This window comes from Ambystoma mexicanum, chromosome 1q, assembly GCF_040938575.1.
Source record: "Ambystoma mexicanum isolate Mex_15411 chromosome 1q, UKY_AmexF1_1, whole genome shotgun sequence".
Lineage (NCBI taxonomy): Eukaryota > Metazoa > Chordata > Amphibia > Caudata > Ambystomatidae > Ambystoma > Ambystoma mexicanum.
Window position 1 is genome coordinate 1,179,487,355 of NC_090922.1, and position 26,877 is coordinate 1,179,514,231.

Sequence of the window (26,877 nt, forward strand, 5' to 3'; positions counted from 1 at the left end):
GGTGGAGGGGTGGTCTCATGACCCCTGGTACTCCATCATCAGTACTGTGAGCACAGGCAGCCTCTTGGTATTTTCTCGTAGCTCCCAACACCGGAGTCATTGCTATTTCACCGCCGGTGGCTCAGGATTTGTAGATCGCAATTATTCATTCTGTGCACTTCGCCGAAACTGACTGCTGCATTTTGTCACCGCCAGCGGCGCCCAGGGATGATGTTTTGGAAAGCGAAGCCTCTCCTCTCTGAGCTCCGACACCGGAGAGTACTTTACTTCAACTTGCTCCAACATGGAGAAGCATATGCCACCAGGCGGCTCGGGATTTAAATGGGGCTCCGGCAGCATGGTGAGATAGCGCTGCCACCTGCAGGGGCCATCAGCGATACGCCTTCTCTTTTATAATTTGACGAGCTCTGGCCATGGAGCTAGACACTTCCTCCTGGTGGTGGGAGCAATCAAACCCCTTGATGGGCGATACCGCAGGGCTGGGGGCTACCCCTCTCCCCGGCCGCACAAGCCTCCTCTTCACAGAGGGCCGCGGCCAGGGGTCACGGGGTTCTGCCGGCAGGATGCTGCGCATCTTCCCTCTCCTTTTCTCGTGACGATGGACGCTGCATTCTCTCCTTTTTCCGGCGGCGTTTGATGCCACTTGCTCTCCTCTTTCCTCCACCGGCGACCGACCACGCTGCTTGGGTTCTCCTCCTCGTTGCCATTGTTTTGGGGCCTGTTATTGGCATTGAACGTACCCCATTGGTGCTGTGGACATCAGCACCTCAGTTGGAGGCCTAGTGTCACCGGGGGTTGCCGGGGAGCACCCAGTGTTATATAGGGACAGGGCGGACCATACCCAGCATGTGCGCACCCTGGCCACCGTACTGGCAAAAGGGCCTCACGGCACCATGACCTGCAGGCCCGTGTCCACACAGTGTGGGCCTACAGGCCTAAATGAGACATAGACTCAGTCATTCCATTCTTAGAGTCTGCAGACGTTCTATCACACGTCTGTCTGTCTTTTTCTTGCTGATAGATTTCATCCATCAGCAGTGATTTTTGGATACCGAGGCTTGAGCCTCATTATTTCATCTTCTCGGGTTGAGCATGTAGTCATGGGTTAGGATTCTTCTTGTTCTGTATAGACTTATCACATTAGGGCTTGTTTCACAGGGTCTTCGCCTTGATGGGCGGCGGGTAGTGGTCGAAAGGGTTTGCAAATTGGCAGCGAGTCTTCTGATCAGAGGGTTTGGATTCTGATCCAGTCCTTGGCAGAAGGTCTTACTCAGCTTCGCTAGAGGTGCAGTTGCCTCTTATATTAGCTTTTAATATGGCAATATACTTGGGAGGGCAACACATAATACTGCCCATCTTAAAAGAGCAATACACTTGGGAGGGTGATATTCCACAGCCGTGCCCTGAGATCCAGCCAGACTTCTGATACTGGATCTCAAACCTGGCCAACGCTGGATATAATTGTGTCACATTTACTATTGCATTAAAAGATTCACTTCACCTCGAAATGAACAAAACCCAACTGGTGATATGTAAAACTTCTGATATTCCTTGTCTGTGCATTTTACGCGTTTACTGTATCATTCAAACGTTTTGTCACCCCACAGAGGGTGAAAACACTCGCTTTTGCTTTTGGCGGGTGAAAGCTCATTCATTTTCATGGAAGTGAGCTTGCCAGATGAGAGAGATGATTTCCGGGCGGGTGACACCCGCCAAAAGCATACACGCCAACGTTCCAAGGCACCTGGGAGGGAGATTTCTTCAGAGAAATCGGGAGACGTAAAGTTTCCCATAGGAACGAATTGTGGCTAGAAATATTTTAGGTGGATGAACTTGAAAAATAGCAATATTTTTCACAGAAAAATCGTGTCTCCTGCCTAAATTGGGAGCGTAGGCATGTATACAAAAGCATGTGAGTTGAGAGGTATGATCAGTCCTTCACCAGAGCTGTGTGGGTAAACGTGGGTAGATGAATCTTAAAAAAGAAATCTCGATCTCAAACATATTGCACCAAGCTTCTTATTTTTTAAGTTGTGCTAGTTCAGAAAAACTGTTAATTTATGAAACGGTGTAGAAAGAGTGGCATGACATCTGTTATTGGAGAGCAAGGTATCCTGCAAATCTTGTAGTTTGCACCCTTGTCGGACCGCAGCACAACATTCTTTTTGCATTTCGTGCAATTAGCTAGTTAACTCGGATATTTCCCAAGTCGTAGATCGCCAATATAATTTTTAGGAGAGAGAAGGAGGGAGCGGGCTCAAAACAGTCATCTTGGTTGTGAACAGTCAGGCACGTGTATTACACATAGTGTAGGAGCAGCCATTAAGGGCGGGGAGGATTTTGTGGATTTCAGCGTTTTTTGCGATGTGGGTAACTGGCTGCACCACGAGCCGCACATTGCTAAGCGCGTCCGGTGGCGGTGTTTGAAAGGACTTCTCTAAAATGGCTGCCGCGTGCGTTTCGGATGAACACAGGACAGGACATTCTATGCTGCTTACGTTAAATAAAGTGACGTGAGCGGCTTTGGGAAGTTTATTCGTGGCTCAATTAGAACGGAGAATAAAGTTATATATTGCTTTTTGTTACAATTTTTAAACTGTTTTACCTTACTCTTTTTATGAGTACCTGAAAGTGATATTCCTCAGTGCAGTGAAAATACACTCCTTTAGTCACATTCGAAAAACCACTTTACGGAAATGCTTAGTTATAATCTACCCCCTCCCTCCATTAGTTATCAACTTTGCTCTTCCAAGATGTCCACTGACTGTGACTGAACGGAAGCCGCGAACGTGGTGTGCCAGTAGGCGGGACTCGTGAGTCCTTCTTCCATGACTATCGCTCATCCTATGGCGGGAGGGGAGGGCTTCGGAACTCTGTAGTTGCAGCTGCGCCACAACCGACAGGTTCACCCGAGAGCACGAGCTGTCTTCGTAGGTGCCTGTTTGCGGTAAAAAAGGGTAACGTCCGCCGTGCCGGCTGCAAACGTTTAAAGCGGTACTCGCGAGCGCCTTGAACTTCTAGATTGAGCGGCCAGGCCGCTTGAAGCGAAGTTTAACGTCGCAAGAGGCATATCTACGAAGAGCAGGGATATGGCGGAACAGCTCTTTGTCGGGGGCTTGCCGCCGAGCGACACCGACAAGATGTCCTCCAAGAACTTTCGAGCCAGCGACGGGGACTGGATCTGCCCGGATCAGAAGTGAGTGTGCGGCAGGCGGCTGATGGGCCTCCTACTCTGGTTTCCCCGCATCATCTCGCTGCTCGTGTTTGCCAGTTCGAGGCCTAAGTCCTGGGGGTGGAGCCAACGGGTGCGAGTGAGAAAGGAATATCTGGTGGTTAGCGGATTCTCCCGTTACCCTGACCTGACATGCTTTGTAGGGGGTGTTACCGGCTGCATGCTCGCAGTAGTGAAACGCGTCCTAGGCGAGCGCGAATACTCCAGGATATGCATTGCTAGGAGCTGTCCTGTAGCTTAGCACCATCTACTTTTCGTCCTTAGGTAGTTTTGTTGTCTGTTCATGGGAAGACTAACAGAAGACGTTAAAATGTGTATAGATCCAAAAGTAGTAGTTTGCATGTCATGAGCATTTTGTATGCAGCTCTTGCAGGCAATATAGGATTTTGACTAGGGTGGCTAACTTTCCAATTTTGCTGTACACTACACGGTGAGGTGTATCAGAAGTGGTTTGCTGCTGCATGTGGTTCTCTATGGGGTCATTTGTGCCCGGTATCCTTTTATGGTAAACTTAGTGACATGAATTGTAACAGATACACAGTGGGGGGGGGGGGGGGTCTGTAGGACTGATTAGGCACCCGATCATGGAAATTCTTAAAGGCCCGAACTGTGCCAAGTATGCGCTGTATAGATATTTGGTTGGGGCTCTTGTTGCTGTATTTATGATGGTGGAATCCAGGACTGAAAGTATATCGGAATGCAATGGCATGCACGCGGCTGTATTAGAACCCACATGTAAATGGGTATGTTGGACCCGATGTACCCAAATGTGCGTTAACCTGTGGGGCTTAAAAGTTAAAATAATTCTTCAATTATACAGAAACCGGAAACGTGTATAATATGATATGGCATTTATAACGTGCCTATACACAAGTGTTTCAAGGTGTGACGAGGCAAGGGGGGGGGGCAAAGGGAGGACAGAAGACGATCCTACTAGGCCAAGTGTCGTTCAGATTGCGCAACTGCATGGGAAGGGGGAAAAGGAGAAGTGTGCAGGGTAAGGGAGAGGTGAAAGTGCAGTGGGGGGGTGGAATAAGAAAATAAACTGCCAGCTGGTGGCAAGTGCAAGGAAGTGCAGACAAAAGTGCTGGTAGGGGGACGATACAGAACAACGGCCCCCAGGTGCATGGGTTGCCAGGGAGGCAGTGCAAGTGAGCAATTGATGGGGCCTGGGCCAGAGATCAGAAAGGATGGGCAGGTAACCCGAGCAGTTTCAGTCGTGAAATCAGCAGGGGAGAGAGGGAGAGAAAGCAAAGGCAAAGAGGAAGATTTTGCAGTGCTTCTGGAACCGGAGATGGCTCCAACTCGTTGCTTGGAGAAGCGACTGACACTGAGGGAGTTGGAGGCGGATGAGTGAAGAGCTTGAGAAGGAAGATATTTAGGAAGAGTGTTGAAGGTATTTCGACCCCAGAAGGCCTTGTGTACAATGCAGAGGCTTTTGAACTTAATCCTTGCAGCCACTGGGAGCCAGTGCAGGGATTTCAGTCCTGGAGAGATACAGTCCCTGGGCTTGAGGCCAAGGACAAGTCTCGCAGTCCTGTTCTGGATAAGTTGCGGGGAGTGGAGGCAGGCAGATTTAGATAGAGGCTGTTACAATAGTCCAGACTACAGAGGACCAGGGGTCTGGAGACTGAGCTTCTGGGGGAAGGAGCGGAAAGGAAGAATACCTCTAAGGAGGTGCAGCTGGTAGTGTGACTTTTTAGAGATGTGAGGGGAGGAGAGAGCAGACTTGAAGTTGACCCTGAGGTTTTTAGCCTTGCAGGTGGGAGTAGGAAGAGGGCCAAGAGAGGCCGGCCAGAGAGCTGAAGGGAAGGAGGGAGTTGGTGTGCCGATGAGTAGAATCTCAGTCTTACTGGCATTAAGGCGGAGGTCATTGGCGGCACACCACTCCTGGATGGCAGAGATGAGGGAAGGAGAGGAGGGGGCAGAGGGTAGCCTGAAAATGATCTGGGTATCGCCCGCATTGCACTTAAAGTTGGGATAGAGAGTGGCGATGCGGTGGCCAAGGAGTGCCATGTATTGGTTCAACAGCCAGGGAGAGAGGTTACATCCTGGGGGACACCACAGGTAGAGAAAAAGATAGGAAGGACCCAGTTGGACCTGGGAGGGTCAATTGGAGAGGAAAGAAGTCGGCCACGCCAGAGCCGACCAGTGATACCAAGGTATCATGGAGACGGTTTAGCAGGATGGCACGGTTGACCGTGTCAGAGGCAGGGAGGTCAAGCAAGATGAGAACGCACAGGGTATTAGAGTCACGGTTGGTGAGCAGGTCTTGCGGATGTTCAGGAGGGCAGTTTCCGTGCTTCTGGCAGCTCTGAAGCCAGGCTGATGGTCATGAAGACAACCAACAGATTCAGTGTAGAGATTGAGCCAGTTTCTCCAGGAGCTTGCCCAGGAAGGGAGTGATGGAGATTGGGCGATAGCTGGGCAGGAGGGGTCTGCAGAGGGTTTCTTAAGAGGGTGCACAAGGGAGTGCTTCAGGGGGAAGGGAAGACTCCAGTGGTGAAGGAGTGGTTGGAGAAATCAGCCCGGGCAGGAGCCAGGGAGTCGATGTGGTCCTTGATAGTTTTGGAGGAACAGGGGTGAACCTGTTTTGACGACTTTCATAGATCAGACTTGTCTAGAAACCTCTGATAAGCTAGTAATATATTAGCCACATTTCAAATAAAGTAATATCACTTAAGGACAACAATGAAAACTGAAACAAGGTAAATTGTTCTGGTTTCTAAAAAGCAATAGAATGTGCACTGCGTGTTTGCTGAAGGACCTGTTAAGGATCCTTTGGCCCGATTAGATGCTAGGGGGGGGGGGGGCAAGTAAGGTTTAGCCATGGGAGGCACCTGCTGCAGGATTTCATATTAGGCAGAATTACAGGCAGTACCCTCTGGGACCACTACACACAATTAGGACTACAGGTGTAAGTCAAACCAACAGTTTTTGGTAGAGAGCTGCTTATCTCAAGAGTGAATGTGAGCAGTACAAGTAGTTACACAAAGGACTTTCAATCACAGTGGTTCAAGTAAACACTTATACTCAAGGTTTCTTGGTTTAAACACTTATTCATTTTTACACAATCATTTTAGAAAACATTTCACTAGAATGAAACTCAATATTATAAACCAATACAAAATTCTAAGGTTGTGAGACAGTTTGAGCTCCCCTGAAACAGGTGCCAAATGGCAGTTCAGTACTTAGAAAGGAGCAAAAGGCGCAATGTAAGTAAAATAGATCGGGTATACTTTTTAGACGGTGCACATAGTTTGTTTGCCAGAGGAGTTCAATTCAAGTCAATAGGCCAGGCCAAAGTCAATTGGCTAGTGTTGTGGTATCAAACAGTCAAGTCTTTGCGAAAGTTCTTAGAAGTAGTTTAGGCAAAAAGAGATCATATGTCGGGTCACAAGCTGATTAGGTCTGCAAGTTTCACGAAATTTCACAGCGCGTTCTCTCAATCAGGTTGGCACAATACCTTTTTTGTATGAAGAAACAAATGCTACTGAAGTCGTGGCTCCTGGCAGGTTCTGCAGATCTCGCTGTTCCTGACCCTCAGTCGTGGGGACAAGAGGGAGGACGTCGGGGGGGGGGGGGGGGGGGGGCTCCTGCACTACACAGGATTGTTGAAGAAAGCAAACAAAATGGAGTCACTTCAGTTCCAGTAGCTGTAGATTCAAGCTGGTACCCCTCCCCTGGTTAATCCTAACCAGCCTTGAGAGTGGTATCCAGGTCTCTTACGAGTTGATTGGTCCCACCAACTCAAAGGAAGAAGCCGTTGAAGGAGCTTCTCTGTCGAATGGAGTTTGACAATTTGGACCTGCAGCAGGGCTTCACCGGGCAAACCAATGGCCCAGGAGTTGCAGCGGCTGCCCTCTTCCAGCTTGTCTTTGGTTTTTTTGGTCCAGTGGTTATTTTGGTCCAGTGGTTTAAAACAATCTTCTCCCATTCATTCCAGCGTGGCTGTCCTTGCTGGACAGTCAGCCAATCATGCCAGATCGGGCACCTCCCTCACTTCCTGCCCACCCCAGGCGCCAGAGGCGTTCTTCAGTCCTGAAGCCTGCCAAAGGCACACTAACAAAGGGACCAAACCTGGTTTGGCGCACAGAGAAAGGAGAACCTTTCCAACAAGAAACTGGGGGTTGGGGCGCGAGAAGACCGGGACCTGCTTAAACAAAGGAGCTTAAGGCGCCATCTTGAAAAAACGTGGCTCCAGTGATTTTTTTTTTAGCTACCAGTGTTCACAGTCGGAGGCGGGGGGAAACATCATGGTAGTTTGTTGTAAAACCACTGCCACCAGCCTTTTCAATAGGAAAGGGTAGCATGTGACTGCTACATGATGATTTGGACACAGCATACTATGTAACCCCTCCAGCACTCCATTGTAAGATGGTGTGTGCTGGGTCTATGAATATATGAATAGACTAGTAAAGTCAATTTCACTTTACATTCTCTGGGAAACAGTAGTTTATCCCAGAGAAGATATTTAAACCTTTGGGAAGTTTAAAAAGACAACCCTCTGTCACTGCACTTAGGGTGCTTTGTAACACGAATAAAAAGATGCCTATGGAGTTACCTTTAAAGAACCCAAATGTAAAACACACCTCAAAATACACGAGGCTCACACTCTTTCCAGGTAAAAAAACAAGTCTTCAGAATCCAGCAAAGTTGCTGGGGGTGAAGGGAATTAGCACATTTATCAGAATTCTCCGTAACACGTACATTTGAAAGGTCTCGGAGGACAACAATCTATGCATGTAAGGCCACCTTACTACAACTTTTAACAACGGGGTGCTAAAATCAGTAGCTGTCACAACACCTTGTGGAAAGACGTCAGAATTGGGTCTGCTGATTTATCGTTTCATTTTAAACTTCAAAATGTCTCCTGTTCATCTGCGTTTCAACAAGCCTCTCTGGCTGCACCCTTCCAACAGCATGAGTCCCTGCTGTAGGCATGTGGCACAGATGTGGCCTAACAATGCCAGTTTCGCAGGCAGGTCTCGGCTCGGGCCCATAGGATCTGAGTTAGAGTTAAGACAGGGATGGGGCCGAATTTAATTAAGTGACCCAACGCGTCACAAAGTGTCAGCCTAATACTCGAGGGCATCTTTGGTACCGACGTTCACGTTCCATTTGTTATTCAGGAGACCGATGCAAGTATAACCTTAACCTGTGCAGCCCATGAGAGGAAGCTACAAACTGATCACTTTTAGAGACTGGGTTTTGGCAAGACCTAATATGATTCGTCTCATTTATTTATTCACATTTATATAGCGCACCGCAGCCCGGGGGCATCGTGGGGCTTGTTACAGAAGACCTGACTGGTTGCAGAAAGAAAAAACAGTATGCAGACAAAAAATCTTATTTTCATGCTAGTGTAATGGGAGATGCATACTTAGTTACAGGCAGTATAAGAGGCGATAGCGTGGGTTTGAGGCCTTTGCGGAAAGCTGTGAGGGATGCCTCAGCTCTGAGAGCGTTGGGCAGGGTGTTCCAGAGGAGTGCTAAGTGGGGGAAGCCAATCCCACCTGATTTTTGCCCTTTTGATGGGCGGGATGTGTAGTTGGCTGCTGTAGTGAGATCTTTTAGGGCGCAAGGAGGTATCTCTGAGTGTGGTCTAAATGGGGGGGCGAGAGGCTTAACATTTGTGTGTTAAGGTGAGTTTTGAAAGTGATTATCTCCTTAACCGGGAGCCAGTGGGTATCCCATCTGGCCTGTGTGATATGGGCTCTTTTGGGGCTCTTGAGTGCTGCTGAGTGCGTTATTCGGAACCGTTAGAAGCCGGTTTATGTTTTTAGAGGAGATGCCCGCAAGAAGAGTGTTGCAGTAGTCCAGTTTGCCTCAGATTGTGGCTTGGGCGATGCATAAGCAGTTTTGGTTGGAAGGGAATGGTCTGATAGCATTAGTTGGTGGTGTGGGGAGAGGCGGTGGCGCTGACCTGTCTGGTCATAGACAGGGTGGAGTCCAGATAAATCCCAAGGGTTTTCATTTTCACTGAGGAGGATACAGGGATGCTGGTGCTGTCAATGACCAAGTGGTCATATTTATGGTTGAGTTTGGACAGTAGCTCATTTGTGCCTATGAGGATGATCTCTGTTTTGGATGATCTCTGTTTTGTCTCAATGGAGGCATAGTCCATTGGCTGCAATCCAGGCTTGGGTGGTGGAGTATATCTGGCGAAAGGCCGCTGAGTAGTTAAGGGGGAGGAGGGCTTGGCATAGTTGGTGTAGGCTATGCCGAGTGAGTCAAGTTTATTGAAGATGGGCTTGATGAACAGGTCTCTCGGATCACACTTGGGTTAAGTGGTGTAACCAGGATTTAGCCCCGGTCTGCAATTTAAGCCTTTGACCCTATGTCTTCCCTGCTTTCTTTCATGTAGGTTTTAATGATCGGGTCTAATTTTTTTTTATAGTTGTGCCATGAGAGGTACACAACATGCATAAGAACAATATATTCATTGTTGTGGCAACATCGCAAGCAGAAAGAATATGGGTAAATGCTTATTTTCCCCATCCTGGATGTTACATTGCATTACTGTAGCAGCTTGCAAAAGTATGTAAGCCTAAACAAATGTTCATATTCAAGTTTTCATTTCCATTGCATTCAGTTATGCTTCCCGTCCATAATATTGCCCACTATTTGCACCTCTTATGCAGGCCTCTCTCCCCAAACCCTCGAAAAACCATTGTGGCGTTTGTCTGCGGCAGCAACAAAAAACCCATTGTGGCACAGATCGGTACATTTCAAATTAGTTAAATGTAGCTACATTACCCCTTGAGTGCCAAGAGAGGTATCTTGTCCTTGGGATTACCTCCCTGTTGCCAAGGACAAGCTGCATCGTCCATGGCACTTAAGGGGTTAATAGAACAGAAAACATTAGAAGGCATTGGATGGCGAAATACCAAAAAAGGCCTTGGCACTGGGGCCGGGGGGGTGGTGCAGTTAAAAGGTTAAATTACAGAAACCGACTTCCAATGTTGGATCACATCTCTCACAAGGGTAGATACTTGACACAACTGATTAGGTATTTGTGCCACTGGTGCCGTAGTTGTCATTTAATTGACAAATCGGGCTAATTATAAGTGGCAGGTGGTTCTTAGCGGCACATTTAAACATGACCATTTTTCGATTTTTGTGTGCAAAATGCCGGAGGGTGTTCTTAAAATGGGCCCAGACAGCAGTCCCTGGGGAAGGACTTGCAATTGCTCTTGATGTAATGTTCTGCTGACACAAATCTTGACTTTTGGAGTTGATTTTTTTTTCATTTGCCTTCAGTTGAAGTTCTTTGAATTAAGGGAACAAGAACATTGTAGTAATTCTTATGATTTATGTTTCATTATAAAAATATATACCTTAATAAAACATAAAGGGAGTGGTTTCTTATCTCGTATGGAGTGAATGGGTCATTTATCAATATTTTTGATTAATTTATTTTGCTTAATCTCCTGAGTGGCCTCTGGCACCTGAAAAACATTAGCAAAGCCCAACGAACTTAGAGTATTTAACCTTGTGTGCCCTGACCGATATGGTATTTTCTGGAGTTCTGTGTTGCTTAAGTGCCTTATCAACGCATTGTGGGTCTGTGTTTTGTGCTGAGCATAGTTCCTTTGTGACAGTATGGCTTGATGTTATAGGCTTGGCTTTTTTTTGTTTTGTGCAGATCAACCATTGCCATAGTACAGTGGGAGTCTCGTTTTATTAGCCCAGTAAATGGGGTGTGACAATAGTTGATATCGGAGGGCGGATAGCATGACATTTTTTAGCAATTAAATAATCCTGATTTGTTTCTGGAAGTTAATCTGGTACCACTTTCATAATGCTCTGTGCCAGCATTATGAAATGTTGTGCCTTGCTCAAACAGTCTACTGACCCTTCTGGCAGTGGCAGCAAGGTCGTTTAGGTCAGATGTGCGAACAGCTGCTGGAGCAGAGTTCCATCAGAGTGAATTTTTTTAAAGTCTGCTCCCCCTGGTTCAAAATATAATGATGTACCCATGGGCATCTTACAGGCATGTTGATTTCTATTTTTTTTTTAAAAGGGCTTGTCTGGTAGACTTTTGTGGCTACTGGAATCACACAATTATGGATGTCCATGTTAGCTTGGCGAGGTGACTCATTCATGATAGGATTGGTGAGAGAATTTGCTGTCTGGGCTGGGTGTACCCACAGCAATGTGGGACCCTGCTCAGGAAGCTTCTACTCTGAACCACCTGTGGAAGGTTGACTCCTTTTTCTAGGGCACAGAAACTGTCCCCTCGGAACCTGAGCTTCAAGACAGTTCTGACATGACAATGGTTCTCTCACACCAGGGTGCTGATTATTGGAGTCCCTTTGAGGTAGGGAGACTCTGGAAGTGACTAGAATTAGGAGAGCTTTAGACTGAGGAGCGATCATAATCCTGGATTCTTCTAGGCACTTTGATTGGACCCCTGACAACCAGCTTGCTTTGGAATTCTCTGCTGTAGAATGTTACATTTACTAGAGGCACAATGTCCTCCATTAGTTTCGGCTTTTGTAGTTTTGAATACCACGGTTAACTGCGAACTCTGTTGGGGGTGTACTATTCTAAAGTCCTCTGTCATAGAGGTTAAGACAGATGTTTTCAGGTTCGGGGGGGGCTCGTCTCCCTCCCCACCCAATGGGCATATTTTGGCGTGACACTACTGTGGACCAAGGCTTTTCATCTGCTTGTGCATTGGAACCATTATCCGCTCACTGGAGCTGAATGGTGCCAGCTGTGGAACAATGTGTCCATGTGGACATTGACTGTGCCTCCTAGTAACTCGGGAGCAGCTTGGACATTGGTACCGGCTGAACTGCTGTATGTGCTGCTTCTTCACTCTTCGTCCATGCCGATTCAATTGTCGGTTTGCTGCCATGGAAGCATTCAACTCTCCACATCCTGTGCTGACTCGCTCTGCCTGATAGAAAAATCATCCCAGCCTGACTCAAAAGCAGAAAAGACATTCTGTAAACGATTGATGTGCCCCGTGGGGGGGGTCTAGGTGGCAAGTTGGATTTGGCATGAAGATGAGTAGGATTCAAAGAACGTTGGTCTACGGGACTGGGAGTGGATCAGCATTCATTCAGGGGGTCAGAAATAAAGATGACGCATGTTCAAGGCATGGCCATTCTAAGGCTTCTGCAGCAGCGACCTTCTTGTTGGAACGGGAGCAAGCGACTTGCTCAGCTAGTGATGCACAATTGCGAGTGCAGCAACAGTGGTTCGAATATGCCAAAGGGAGCACAGCATATTCCATTGGTTCAAATGTTCCCAAACACGGGCTGTTACAAACACTGCAGGAAGCCACACTCCTGGGGTCGAACACACTATTCCCCCGTTCAGTGAAAGAGATGGTCATTTTTATTGGCACATCTTCGTGGTACAGTAAGGGTGTGTGCACTGGTTTCTCCCCACTGTTATGTCAGGATCTTTTGTGTAAGGAACTTTTAAAATAGCCCCAGAGAACCCCTGCGTGTCTAAATTTCTTCCCAAGAGCGGAAACAGCCCTTCCATGAGACATGATTTTTCCGCTCCTGAGTCTACCATGAAGATAAACTGCCTGTTCCCTATCTCTGCTCCCACTAGTGGTTTCTCTTCTGCACATACAGTAGTGGATGGGACTGGACACGCAAGTGCTCTCTGTGGGCTGTCCTAATCGGTATATGTCTCAGTTCCTGGCACTGAGAAAACATCTCGTACCACTGCTGCGGCGCGAAAGGGTACAGGTGCACCATTAGCAGATGTCGCAAAAATGTTATTGTTTCGCGTCCCCTACCGTATTGTCTGGCCGTGGGTTGTTGCACCCCCCCCCCCCCTCTGTTGCTGCTGGGGAGCTGTCTTTGTGGCATTTGGGGTTCATTGTAATATTGCTCATTTTGTCCACCCCGGGTGTGGATGTCTGTACTGCTGCTCATTTCCCATACGAGGCTTGCCTTGAAAGTAACCCACAGGTTGCATTCTAAAGTCTCTTGAATGGTGTCCCCACCTTCCACAGTTCCAACATGATCCGTGCGGTCCTCCTCTCATCCCAGGCCCACCAAATCCTGTTTCCCATTCCTCCGAATCCCCCTCTTGGTCCCCTGTACCCACCTTGTCCTCTTATTGGTCTTCCTTGCCATTGGGGCCCTCGTATTGCTCTTCTCCGTCCCACTGTTATTGTCCTCCTGCAGTCCATGTTGCAGCCATTCTGGCTGGTGCGTTTCCTGCTCCGTCATCCCCTTCACTGCTTCTCAGTTGATGATGCTGCATTCAGCGCTGCGACCTTCACTCTTATTATGCACTAACTTCGTTTCATCTGCCAACCTATCTCCCTTTTCCCTTTCTTTGATCCTCCAATGGTGTAAAATCATGCTTTGAATTTCAGGCCAGCCCTTGGCTTCTATCCCAGCTATTTTATCCAAGGCCTTCTGTACTTCCTTCGGGATCCCTTTTTTAATTATGAAATAGAACAAGGCGGTGGATTGATCCAACGCCGTACCCGTTTCACTTCTCCACAGGTCTTGCACCCGGAGGATAAATTGCATAGGCTCCTCCTCTCCCATCGTGCACTGCATCACTAAGTGTAAATCTGGAATGTCTGGAAAAGTTCTCCACAATGCATCCCGTACATGTGCGTTAACGTTATTGTATGATGATAATCATGGCGGTCACAACTCATTGTCACTCCCAGGAACCCCGCCTTCACCCACACTGCATCCGCTTGATCACTAACAATGGACACCAACAAACCTTTATATTCTCTATTGCCAATGGGACGCCTGCTGTGGTTTTTTCGAATGTGTGTATCCATTTCCCCGCCCGAAAGTGGGGGAGAAGTGTCAACTAATTGTTTTTGTCCATTTGGGCCCACGGAATGTAGTGCGACCGTCCTGCTCCTTTATGTATCAGCGGCATTTGCAGTTCGTGTTTTTCTTCCTGTCTTACTTACCGTTCCCTTCTTTGTCTTACTCACCAGCATGTTTCCTACTTGTTGTCTTAACCTCCCTTGCCACCTTGTTAGCGCCCTTTCATCTAGTTCGTCGGAATGGCAGCGGGGAGCCCACTGCCGCTACCCCTTCTTCATATTCGTCTAAATCACTCCATACCGCTACTTCTTGCTCCCTTTCTTCCTGTCCTTCCCCACGCTGGCTATCTGTGTGTGTTGGTCGTATTATTCTGACAGGCTTACCATTTAAATGGAAAATAAACTCTCCCGATTGCCACTCCTGCTCTTTCCCTCTTGGTATGGATGCCGCCTGTGACGGTGCTGGCGCCGATTCTCCTGCGACACTTGGAGGGGCCGTGGCAACATCTGGCCTCTATCACAACGCTCTTAATCGTGTTATTTCTATCAGTGCATGTGCAAGCTGTCTAGTCTCCAGTTAGTCGTGCTAGATTCACTGGTGGGGCGCTAATTGGGCCGTAGGCCCCCCCCCCCCCGGTCATACGGGGGTAGTGCAGTGGCTGCTGCTGTCAGAGTAGTTGGGGTGGGGCACGTGGGCACATACTGGGGCTCACTATATCCTACTGCAGGCCTTCATCAGTGGGTATATTTTAGTTGTGTCACTTTCTGTTGTAGTTGTCGTGCATTCTCCCCCTGCAGTCCCACCTACTTCCGGCTCTTTCTCGACTGTCTTATCTGTACTTACCTCACCTACGGGCGTTAATTCGCCACAAATCTAACTTGTTCTGCAACTGCTTCAACTTGTATCTTGCCAGCAGGTGTTTGGACACAAGATACAATCCTCTCTTATCAAAAGACCCTCCTGGCCATATGGGTGTTGTGCCGTCTCCCTTTATCTCAGTTACCCACTGATCGTGGCACTTCTGTATCTTTTCGCTATGCAATGGGAGATGTGGGCACATATGTGCTAATGGCGTTTGCCCCCCCCCCCCGCAATGATAGTATAGTTTCCTCCGTGTAGGCACACAGACCCTTGGTCGACACTCTTGTTTCAATGTTTTATGCAACCTTATTGGTACCACGCCTTTTTCACCAACCTTTCACTGTTTACCGATGAATCTCCGTCATTTACCATTACTCAAAACATTTTCATTAACGTATACATTGCATTTTTAAATTTTCTTAATCAACCTTAGTTTGTTTTTCAACTTGATAGGCGCATAGTTATTAACAGATCAACATGTGTAATGCCTTGACACACTTGAAAACATAATTGTAACATATACTACCAGCGCGCTTTACTCCCTCAGTTCATTACCTCTTTCTCATGCACTCCCCTCGCTACCTCGCCAAGAATTCTGCTCACACGGAAAAAGAATATTCTAAATTACTACTCAGTCTACTACATATACGAGACTCCTAGCTTCACTTTTTTATCTGCACTGGATGAGACAATGCTACGCGGTGCCCCCTTCTAGCCCATTTGGGCTAGGATTCCTTACTCTTCTTACCTCTATCTTCACAAAACCTAATGTCCATATAAAGGATAGATCAGAAAAGCCTCAGTATCATTCACGCAGACCCTAACTTTCTCCTTGCCCACTCTGTTACCTGTTCCCTTTTTTCCTTAGCCCCTCAGTTACCTCTTGGTAACTTTCGCAACCGGTACTCGCGTGTTCAGTCGGGTGGTCCGAGAGTCACCATTCACAATCTGGTCCGCACCCCAACCAAGCTGTGGCCTGCCTCGGCGAGCAGCCTTTTCAGTTGGGTATTTGTTAACCGGGAACCCTTGGACCGTTCTCGTTGAGCGCACAGGCTGGTCGACCGCGGGGGCAATGGTTTTTCTGGGTGGTGTCCCGGATCTCGCTGCACGGCAAGGGCCTAGGGTCACCTGTCCCTAATCACGTCGCGGCGGGAGGGGTGGGGGGGTCACCATATGTAAGAGCCCTCCCCATCTTACCACATGCAATAAGAATAAATGCCACACCCCGGACGGGGAATGAGGCTAAGAGGACAGGTTGCGAGAGTTCAAAGTCTTTTATATAGAATTGGCATCCAGAGACCTCTGCTGCCCGAAGTGCTCTGGCAAACATTGCATTTACAGGACCTTATAATGTGAAAAATCGGCATAGGTGACGCAACTAACATAGGGTACTAAATCAGTGCTGGATTGGGTATGCATTATAGAAATATAGGTTCATGGATTGGTTGCTCCTTTTGTCGGGAGAGTGAACATCATGTGGTCCGGCTGTTAGTGTCCAGGAGAGATGAAGGTTAGGTCGCTGTGAAGAGGGGTGGCCACTAACTAAGCTAACATAACACTATCTAATAAAACGTGCAATAAACAAGTCACTAACTATTTTGAACAAATCATTTTGAACATGTGAACTCCATTCATGTATTTACATCATTATTGAGTCTTATATGGAGCATCAGGTCATATGATCATAAAGAATCTGAGGCAGGATGGCATTTGTTAGTAGTAAGATAAAATATACTGCGGCAAAGGTCTGATGTTAGCTGGGGGAATGCCTGGTGAGCACCATGGCGAGGTCCCATCTGGTACATCAAGAGAATACCTTGCAGGGACGCAGGGTTACACTGGCAGTAATTTTCCAATAGTGAGGGGGCACGAGCAGGTTTGTGGAGATGGGATGAGCTACAAGGCCTGGCTCAAGCCGGTTCACGCACGGGGCAGTGATGTCGGTGGAAGAGATGCTACATTTGTTTATGTTGCAATTGCCTCTGGCTCGAGTGTGCAAATGGGGCTGCGAGGCTTTGGGACACAGTGAGGGAAAAGGTGGGGGCCATGTGTGCGAGGTAATGCTAAGGGGAGAGCAGCTTTTCCGTATTATCGCAGTGAGGCCTGGTAACCAAGATGGAGTCAAGGGGGCACAAAATGGATGCCATGTGTCCTACACAACAGCCCCATCTACGCACCTGCCAGCCGATGCTGGTAATAAATAAGGGGGCACTCCTCACCGTTGGCGGTACATGGTCCAAGTTGTACTGAAGGGAGGGACGGGGGGGGGGGCTACTGGCCCCTCACTCACACACATTATACAGTACCCTATGGTGCCCGATAATTAAGCTTTTACTGAGTATGCTTTTCAGTAAATATGTCAGGTGTAGTCTTTCTTGTGATTGAGGAATGACTGCTGTATTATAGCTACTGTTAAAAGTTAGGCGCAGTATTTTGATTTTAATCCTGTTCACAACCATTGGCAAAAGGCTATGGAAATGTCTACCCAATTAGATATATGTAATTCTAGACCATGTTTCGCACCTGTTCTGTCTGTCTGGGGTTCTCAGTCTTACCAGTCAACCAAAATGAAGCATGATAAGGGGTGATCAGTTGGTTAGGGCTGGTAGGTGGTCTGTAATTTGTTGCGATGAGCTAATGCTGAAATTGTGAGGTACCTCAACAAGGAGCATGCTCTGATTAAATAAAGGAATGTTAAAAATAATATATTGAAGGAAAAAGGGGTTTTGCTCTCCAGCTGCGCACACACATAAAGTAAATAGGCAATTGCAAATGTATATGAATGGTTTTAATCAAAAACTAATGCAGCCTGACACGTGTTTCGAGCTGAACGCTCTTCGACTGAGGCTGTTTGTGCAAAGTTATAATCAATAAATGTATAGAAAAAAACATTTGTTGACCATGATTCAATAGGAAAACAAACCAAACCCCAATCCCAGGGCAGAGAGGCAGTTGGGAATTGCCAAACCAACACATACGATGTGTGATTAGAAGTAACAAGCAGATACACCAAATGCACATAATAACACAATTCAAAAGAAAAGAAAATCACAACGAGTGCATGATTAGATAAGGAAAACCACATCACATAATAACCATGGTAAGAAAGGGGGGAGAGAGAGAAAAGAAAACAACAAGGTTATTCGATGAGAAAGGATGCTCGTGGTAATCAGCCCAAAGTACATGTATAAGGCCACTAAAGAGTGGAATTGTACCTTAGTCTTGGCTTGGGTAAATTGTAAATACTAAAGAAAAAACAATATTGAAGAAATTGTTAAAAGTGACAATTAGGGATGTTTTAGAAACTGTAAAAGAACAATTTTTTAGTGTGTGTATCGTTATACCCTCACTTACCTAAAATTGAGGTGTAATTAATCTGACACAAATTATTGACCATGGGCTCCCTATAAAGCAAGAATGGAATAATGGTTTGTATCCAAGTCTGGCTGACGCGATATACACCTAGCAGTAAATTGAAGAATAAAAAAAGAAAACTTAATTAAAAAATTGACCTACCATTAATTTGCAGTTGCACGGATAGGTTATCGGTAAATTATTAACTTGCTGCAGCACGGGAGGAAGACGAGGAATGCAGAGACGGCAAAAGCCAAGAGAAACAAGATAACAAGGAGTCAATTGACTAATTAGGCAGTTAATCTCTAAGGACATTCGAGACAGCAAGAGAAGCGCACAAGAGGGGGCCGTGTGCAAATTCACAGCGTTGACTCACCAGTGCGTTCACTGCTAAGTGAGGAAATGGAGCCAACCGAAGACCCTCCATAGCCGAGTATAACTCGGAACTGTCCGGGAAGCGACAGCGAAGACGCCCGCGCTCGGGCGAATCTACACAGGAATAAGTGGAAAAGGAAGGCGCCATGATGGACTAGTGTGAGTATTATGTAATGTAAGCCAATACGCTTAATTGGGTTGGGCAAGGATGCGTATTATATGTAAGTATACCAAGGAAATTGTGCATACCGGTTGTACAATCGGTATAAAATTGACCGAAATGAAGAACCAAAAAAGGACCATGTGATCATTAATTGGAGTATAAAATCATTTGGGCTGTCCGCGGATGTCAGTAGTGTAAACTAGGACACCACGCCCACGCCCATGCTCACAAATGTGTGCCTTTAGAAAATGAAGAGGAGGGAGCCCACTCCATCCAGATAGATGACACTAATTAATTATTATCATGTAGATGGTGGCTGATTACCATTAGCATCCATAGACCAAGTCAATGTCTATTGACATAAATATGCAAAGAACATAATTAAACTCATGTAGCATGACTTATTTAACAACTTAAAATCATAGGAAAACAGATAGTTCATGGTCTGTGTTCAGGCCAGACTCTACAGTACGGTATTGGCAAATTAATCGTGCTTCTAATTGTCTGAGTTTTAGGATCTGATTGCCTCCACGTTGTGGAAGAGTCACCTTCATCATCCCAGCAAATTGGATGCTTGTTTTATTGTCCATTTGATGGGATCTTTGCCAATGCAGAGCCAACGGATATTTTGAATCAGGTTGGGTGATTGAATGCAGATGTTCTCTGATACGAATTTTCAGCGGGCATATGGTACTCCCAATATAGAAAAGTCCACAGACACATTTAATGCAGTAAATACAGAATTTTGAATTACAATTAATAAAAGACTGAATCTTATATGTGCCTAAGTTACCGAAATCAATAGAGGTAGTTTCCAGTGCATGAGTACACATAGAACAACCCCCACACTTGTAAAAACCAGGGCGTGGGGGCTGATGTAGCCAAGTATGTTGCTTGGGTGGAATTGACATAAAAGGAGAAAGTATATTTTTGAGATTATTTGCTTTAGTATAGATGAAACTTGGTGAGTTGTCCACCCAAGGAGTTATGTCGTGATCAAGTTGTAGAATGTGCCAATGCCGTTTGATTACATTGTAAAGCAGCGAACTATCTGAATTGAATCTGGTGATAAATTTGAGTTTCTGAGAATGAATAGTCTCGTGCCTTATTTTTGGAGTGAGTAGATCGCATCTCTTCATAGCCCGTACATCAGATTCTGCTTTTGCTACAGAACGTGCGTCATAGCCTCTGGCTATAAACCTGTTGCGTATCAATGAGCACTCCTGGTCGAAGTCTTTCGGTAACAGACAGTTGCGTCTTGCCCGAATGAATTCGCCTTTGGGTATATTAGAGACTACAGTTTTCCTGTGGCAGCTAGTGGCATGCAGAATTGCATTCACGGATGTAGATTTTCTGAAAGTTTTGGTTACAAACTGATTATCAGAGATACTGATAGTAAGATCTAAGAAATGTATGCTTGTGGGGCTGTATGTTTGTGTAAATTGAATGCCCCAGTTGTTAGAATTAAGATAAGCAACAAAATTATTGAGGAGCTCAATCGAACCATTCCAAACCAAAAGCACATCATCAATATAACGTTTCCACATATGAATATGTGGCGTAAAGAGCTGGTTAGAGAAAACAAATTGTTCATAGTTATGCATGAAAATATTAGCTAATGCAGGGGCATAACTTGCCCCCATAGCAACTCCGATCAACTGTCTATAGTAAGTATTGTTAAAAAGAAATACATGGTTAGTAAGGGCAACAGATAATAGATCCTTGATCATTTCGATATGTTCGAAAAACGAAGCAGAATAAGCACGGAAAATAAAATCTATACTGCTAATTGCTAACTGATGATTAATAGATGTATAGAGCGCTTTTACATCAAGTGTAACCAGTACAAGATTAGGCAGCATAGGTAGTTGATTGAGCATCTGGAGAATATGCATTGTATCACGAATGAAAGTGGGTATGTTATTAACTAATGGTGAAATACATTCATTAATGTACAGGGAGGTAGGCTCCAAAATACCACCCCCTCCACTCAGTATTGGTCTCCCTTCTGGTATTTTGACAAAAGGTTTATGAATTTTTGGCAGAAAATAAGCAGTTGGCATTGTTGGCCCATCTACAATTAAGAATTGTTTTTCCACATCTGTTAACAGACCTGCTGTATGCCATTTGTCCACTACTGATTTGATTGTTACGCGGAGGGAGGGCGTAGGGTTAGCAAGTAAAATTTCGTAACATCCTGGAGAATTAAGGTGGGCGAGGCCCATTGTAATGTAGTCTGCTTTGTCCAAAATCGCAACATTACCTCCCTTATCTGCCTCCTTGATGATAATCGAATCGATAGAGGCCAGAGTATGCAATGCTTGTTGTTCTTTACTAGAAAGATTAGATTTCAGCTTCTTATTTTTATTGAAAGAGTCTTGTAATTTGTGGATGTCATTGGTTACAGCTTGGTGGAAAGTATCAATCAAGTTATCTTTAGGAAATACAGGAGTAAATTTAGATTTGTTTGATAATTCTTTTATTTTCAAAGTTTGTTGTTCGATATTAAGGTCATGCATCAAATTCATGATATTCATGCTTGGGTCTAATCCAAATTCATCAATAGACAGGAGTACATGAGTACTCAACATGGTTTGTAAAGTGATGTCAGATGGTTGTGGTTCTGAAGGTTTGTTTTTGTAAAATTTAACTTGTGTAGCGAAAAATTTCTTTAATTTTAATTTGCGAACAAATTTAAATAGATCAATCTGAATTTGAACATATTCATTGAAACCAGTAGGCGCAAAAGAAAGCCCACGATTTAGGACAGAACGTTCGTCTGAAGAGAGCGAATAACTACTCAGGTTATGAATTAGGTCTATCTGATTTGGTTCCTGAGAGTCTGTTGGTATGATGACCGAGTGACTCTGCGTTGGGCGAGCGGGGCGTTTGCGCCTGGTTGGTTGGCCGCCCCTTGTGCCCCTGGGTCTGGGGTTGGAATATTGGCGGATGGAGGTAATTGGAATCGAACCTGTTTGGCCGCAGCTAGTGCGGCTTGGCGGTTGCCTTTTTTGTACCTGCGTATTTGTTCTAAAAAAGGCGTGGGTTGAATAGTGGGTATTTGTTCCCCTTCCCTGGACTCGATAGCATCAGAGAAATTGGACTCAGAGATAACAATACCTGCTTCTGAATTTGTCTGAGAAGATGGTTTGTCACTGTCACTATCAGCTTCCGAACTAGCAAGGGACGAAGCTATACTACTCGTACGGGAGCGAGATACTTGATCATATTTGGGTTGATAAGTATAGACCCTATTATCACGGTAGTCTCTGTCGTCACGTGAGAACTTCCGTGATTTGCGTAGTTTGACTTCATCCTGATGTTTGCGCAAACGGGTATATAGAGTTTTATAGTTCTTGTCGATCGTAGTACTGGGTGCATCAAAAAGAGCGATTTCTTCTTTCAAACTGTCAATTTGAACAACAATTCTAGCATGTTCTCTTTCGGCATGTTCAATAAGTAACTTGAGCATATTATTGGAGCTAGTGGATAGATTACTTTCCCAGCAGCTTTACTCGGCATTACTATTTGTCCCATTATTATGGCTGCAACAGCTGAATACATTCTAACCAGAGATGATGATATCAAGGCCCTATTTGCCCCAAGGGGCTCGACACTGAATCCCTTCAAAAGGATAACTCCCGAAGTAGAGGATCTTAGATCCAAATTCATTAAGCTTGAACGCCTTAGCATCAGAGAGATCAATAAATTCTGGGAAAAGACTACTCTTACCCACTACCTACAAGAAAACAAAATACCTAGAGGTCTACGTATATTAATTCTACCTGACTTTGATGATCCAAACGCCCCGCTCGCCCAACGCAGAGTCACTCGGTCATCATACCAACAGACTCTCAGGAACCAAATCAGATAGACCTAATTCATAACCTGAGTAGTTATTCGCTCTCTTCAGACGAACGTTCTGTCCTAAATCGTGGGCTTTCTTTTGCGCCTACTGGTTTCAATGAATATGTTCAAATTCAGATTGATCTATTTAAATTTGTTCGCAAATTAAAATTAAAGAAATTTTTCGCTACACAAGTTAAATTTTACAAAAACAAACCTTCAGAACCACAACCATCTGACATCACTTTACAAACCATGTTGAGTACTCATGTACTCCTGTCTATTGATGAATTTGGATTAGACCCAAGCATGAATATCATGAATTTGATGCATGACCTTAATATCGAACAACAAACTTTGAAAATAAAAGAATTATCAAACAAATCTAAATTTACTCCTGTATTTCCTAAAGATAACTTGATTGATACTTTCCACCAAGCTGTAACCAATGACATCCACAAATTACAAGACTCTTTCAATAAAAATATGAAGCTGAAATCTAATCTTTCTAGTAAAGAACAACAAGCATTGCATACTCTGGCCTCTATCGATTCGATTATCATCAAGGAGGCAGATAAGGGAGGTAATGTTGCGATTTTGGACAAAGCAGACTACATTACAATGGGCCTCGCCCACCTTAATTCTCCAGGATGTTACGAAATTTTACTTGCTAACCCTACGCCCTCCCTCCGCGTAACAATCAAATCAGTAGTGGACAAATGGCATACAGCAGGTCTGTTAACAGATGTGGAAAAACAATTCTTAATTGTAGATGGGCCAACAATGCCAACTGCTTATTTTCTGCCAAAAATTCATAAACCTTTTGTCAAAATACCAGAAGGGAGACCAATACTGAGTGGAGGGGGTGGTATTTTGGAGCCTACCTCCCTGTACATTAATGAATGTATTTCACCATTAGTTAATAACATACCCACTTTCATTCGTGATACAATGCATATTCTCCAGATGCTCAATCAACTACCTATGCTGCCTAATCTTGTACTGGTTACACTTGATGTAAAAGCGCTCTATACATCTATTAATCATCAGTTAGCAATTAGCAGTATAGATTTTATTTTCCGTGCTTATTCTGCTTCGTTTTTCGAACATATCGAAATGATCAAGGATCTATTATCTGTTGCCCTTACTAACCATGTATTTCTTTTTAACAATACTTACTATAGACAGTTGATCGGAGTTGCTATGGGGGCAAGTTATGCCCCTGCATTAGCAAATATTTTCATGCATAACTATGAACAACAATTTGTTTTCTCTAACCAGCTCTTTACGCCACATATTCATATGTGGAAACGTTATATTGATGATGTGCTTTTGGTTTGGAATGGTTCGATTGAGCTCCTCAATAATTTTGTTGCTTATCTTAATTCTAACAACTGGGGCATTCAATTTACACAAACATACAGCCCCACAAGCATACATTTCTTAGATCTTACTATCAGTATCTCTGATAATCAGTTTGTAACCAAAACTTTCAGAAAATCTACATCCGTGAATGCAATTCTGCATGCCACTAGCTGCCACAGGAAAACTGTAGTCTCTAATATACCCAAAGGCGAATTCATTCGGGCAAGACGCAACTGTCTGTTACCGAAAGACTTCGACCAGGAGTGCTCATTGATACGCAACAGGTTTATAGCCAGAGGCTATGACGCACGTTCTGTAGCAAAAGCAGAATCTGATGTACGGGCTATGAAGAGATGCGATCTACTCACTCCAAAAATAAGGCACGAGACTATTCATTCTCAGAAACTCAAATTTATCACCAGATTCAATTCAGATAGTTCGCTGCTTTACAATGTAATCAAACGGCATTGGCACATTCTACAACTTGATCACGACATAACTCCTTGGGTGGACAACTGGCCAAGTTTCATCTATACTAAGGCAAATAATCTCAAAAATATACTTTCTCCTTCTTTTATGTCAATTCCACCCAAGCAACATACTTGGCTACATCAGCCCCCACGCCCTGGTTTTTACAAGTGTGGGGGTTGTTCTATGTGTACTCATGCACTGGAAACTACCTCTATTGATTTCGGTAACTTAGGCACATATAAGATTCAGTCTTTTATTAATTGTAATTCAAAATTCTGTATTTACTGCATTAAATGTGTCTGTGGACTTTTCTATATTGGGAGTACCATACGCCCGCTGAAAATTCGTATCAGAGAACATCTGCATTCAATCACCCAACCTGATTCAAAATATCCGTTGGCTCTGCATTGGCAAAGATCCCATCAAATGGACAATAAAACAAGCATCCAATTTGCTGGGATGATGAAGGTGACTCTTCCACAACGTGGAGGCAATCAGATCCTAAAACTCAGACAATTAGAAGCACGATTAATTTGCCAATACCGTACTGTAGAGTCTGGCCTGAACACAGACCATGAACTATCTGTTTTCCTATGATTTTAAGTTGTTAAATAAGTCATGCTACATGTGTTTAATTATGTTCTTTGCATATTTATGTCAATAGACATTGACTTGGTCTATGGATGCTAATGGTAATCAGCCACCATCTACATGATGATAATTAATTATTGTGTCATCTATCTGGATGGAGTGGGCTCCCTCCTCTTCATTTTCTAAAGGCACACATTTGTGAGCATGGGCGTGGTGTCCTAGTTTACACTACTGACATCCGCGGACAGCCCAAATGATTTTATACTCCAATTAATGATCACATGGTCCTTTTTTGGTTCTTCATTTCGGTCAATTTTATACCGATTGTACAACCGGTATGCACAATTTCCTTGGTATACTTACATATAATACGCATCCTTGCCCAACCCGATTAAGCGTATTGGCTTACATTAGATAATACTCACACTAGTCCATCATGGCGCCTTCCTTTTCCACTTATTCCTGTGTAGATTCGCCCGAGCGCGGGCGTCTTCGCTGTCGCTTCCCGGACAGTTCCGAGTTATACTCGGCTATGGAGGGTCTTCGGTTGGCTCCATTTCCTCACTTAGCAGTGAACGCACTGGTGAGTCAACGCTGTGAATTTGCACACGGCCCCCTCTTGTGCGCTTCTCTTGCTGTCTCGAATGTCCTTAGAGATTAACTGCCTAATTAGTCAATTGACTCCTTGTTATCTTGTTTCTCTTGGCTTTTGCCGTCTCTGCATTCCTCGTCTTCCTCCCGTGCTGCAGCAAGTTAATAATTTACCGATAACCTATCCGTGCAACTGCAAATTAATGGTAGGTCAATTTTTCAATTAAGTTTTCTTTTTTTATTCTTCAATTTACTGCTAGGTGTATATCGCGTCAGCCAGACTTGGATACAAACCATTATTCCATTCTTGCTTTATAGGGAGCCCATGGTCAATAATTTGTGTCAGATTAATTACACCTCAATTTTAGGTAAGTGAGGGTATAACGATACATACACACTAAAAAATTGTTCTTTTACAGTTTCTAAAACATCCCTAATTGTCACTTTTAACAATTTCTTCAATATTGTTTTTTCTTTAGTATTTACAATTTACCCAAGCCAAGACTAAGGTACAATTCCACTCTTTAGTGGCCTTATACATGTACTTTGGGCTGATTACCACGAGCATCCTTTCTCATCGAATAACCTTGTTGTTTTCTTTTCTCTCTCTCCCCCCTTTCTTACCATGGTTATTATGTGATGTGGTTTTCCTTATCTAATCATGCACTCGTTGTGATTTTCTTTTCTTTTGAATGGTGTTATTATGTGCATTTGGTGTATCTGCTTGTTACTTCTAATCACACATCGTATGTGTTGGTTTGGCAATTCCCAACTGCGCCTCTGCCCTGGGATTGGGGTTTGGTTTGTTTTCCTATTGAATCATGGTCAACAAATGTTTTTTTCTATACATTTATTGATTATAACTTTGCACAAACAGCCTCAGTCGAACAGCGTTCAGCTCGAAACACGTGTCAGGCTGCATTAGTTTTTGATTAAAACCATTCATATACATTTGCAATTGCCTATTTACTTTATGTGTGTGCGCAGCTGGAGAGCAAAACCCCTTTTTCCTTCAATTTCCTAATCCAGTGGGAACTTGGCAGGCTCCCACCCAAGCTCTTAGCCGCAGCCCTTTCACAGCCACATAATTTGCTGACCTATGCGCTGTATCCTGTTGGCTTTCTGCCACCTTTTTCTTTAAAAATAATATATATTTGTGACTTCCCAGAACGTTTATGGATGAGAATGTACATACATACTTGTGACTTCCCAGAACGTTTATGGATGAGAAAGCAACTATCTTTAGAGGGAAA

The 26,877-nt window shown here is 44.8% G+C and overlaps 1 protein-coding gene across 1 annotated transcript in view; it reads left to right on the top strand.

The window, feature by feature from the left end:
* The first annotated feature begins 2,733 nt into the window (after positions 1-2,733).
* The window catches only part of ZRANB2 (zinc finger RANBP2-type containing 2), a 59,520-nt gene continuing 35,376 nt past the window's right edge, over positions 2,734-26,877 (top strand). The window contains exon 1 of the mRNA XM_069641915.1: positions 2,734-3,196. Within this exon, the coding sequence (XP_069498016.1) occupies positions 3,090-3,196 (107 nt within the window). The 5' untranslated portion in view covers positions 2,734-3,089. The remainder of the gene's footprint in view (positions 3,197-26,877) is intronic.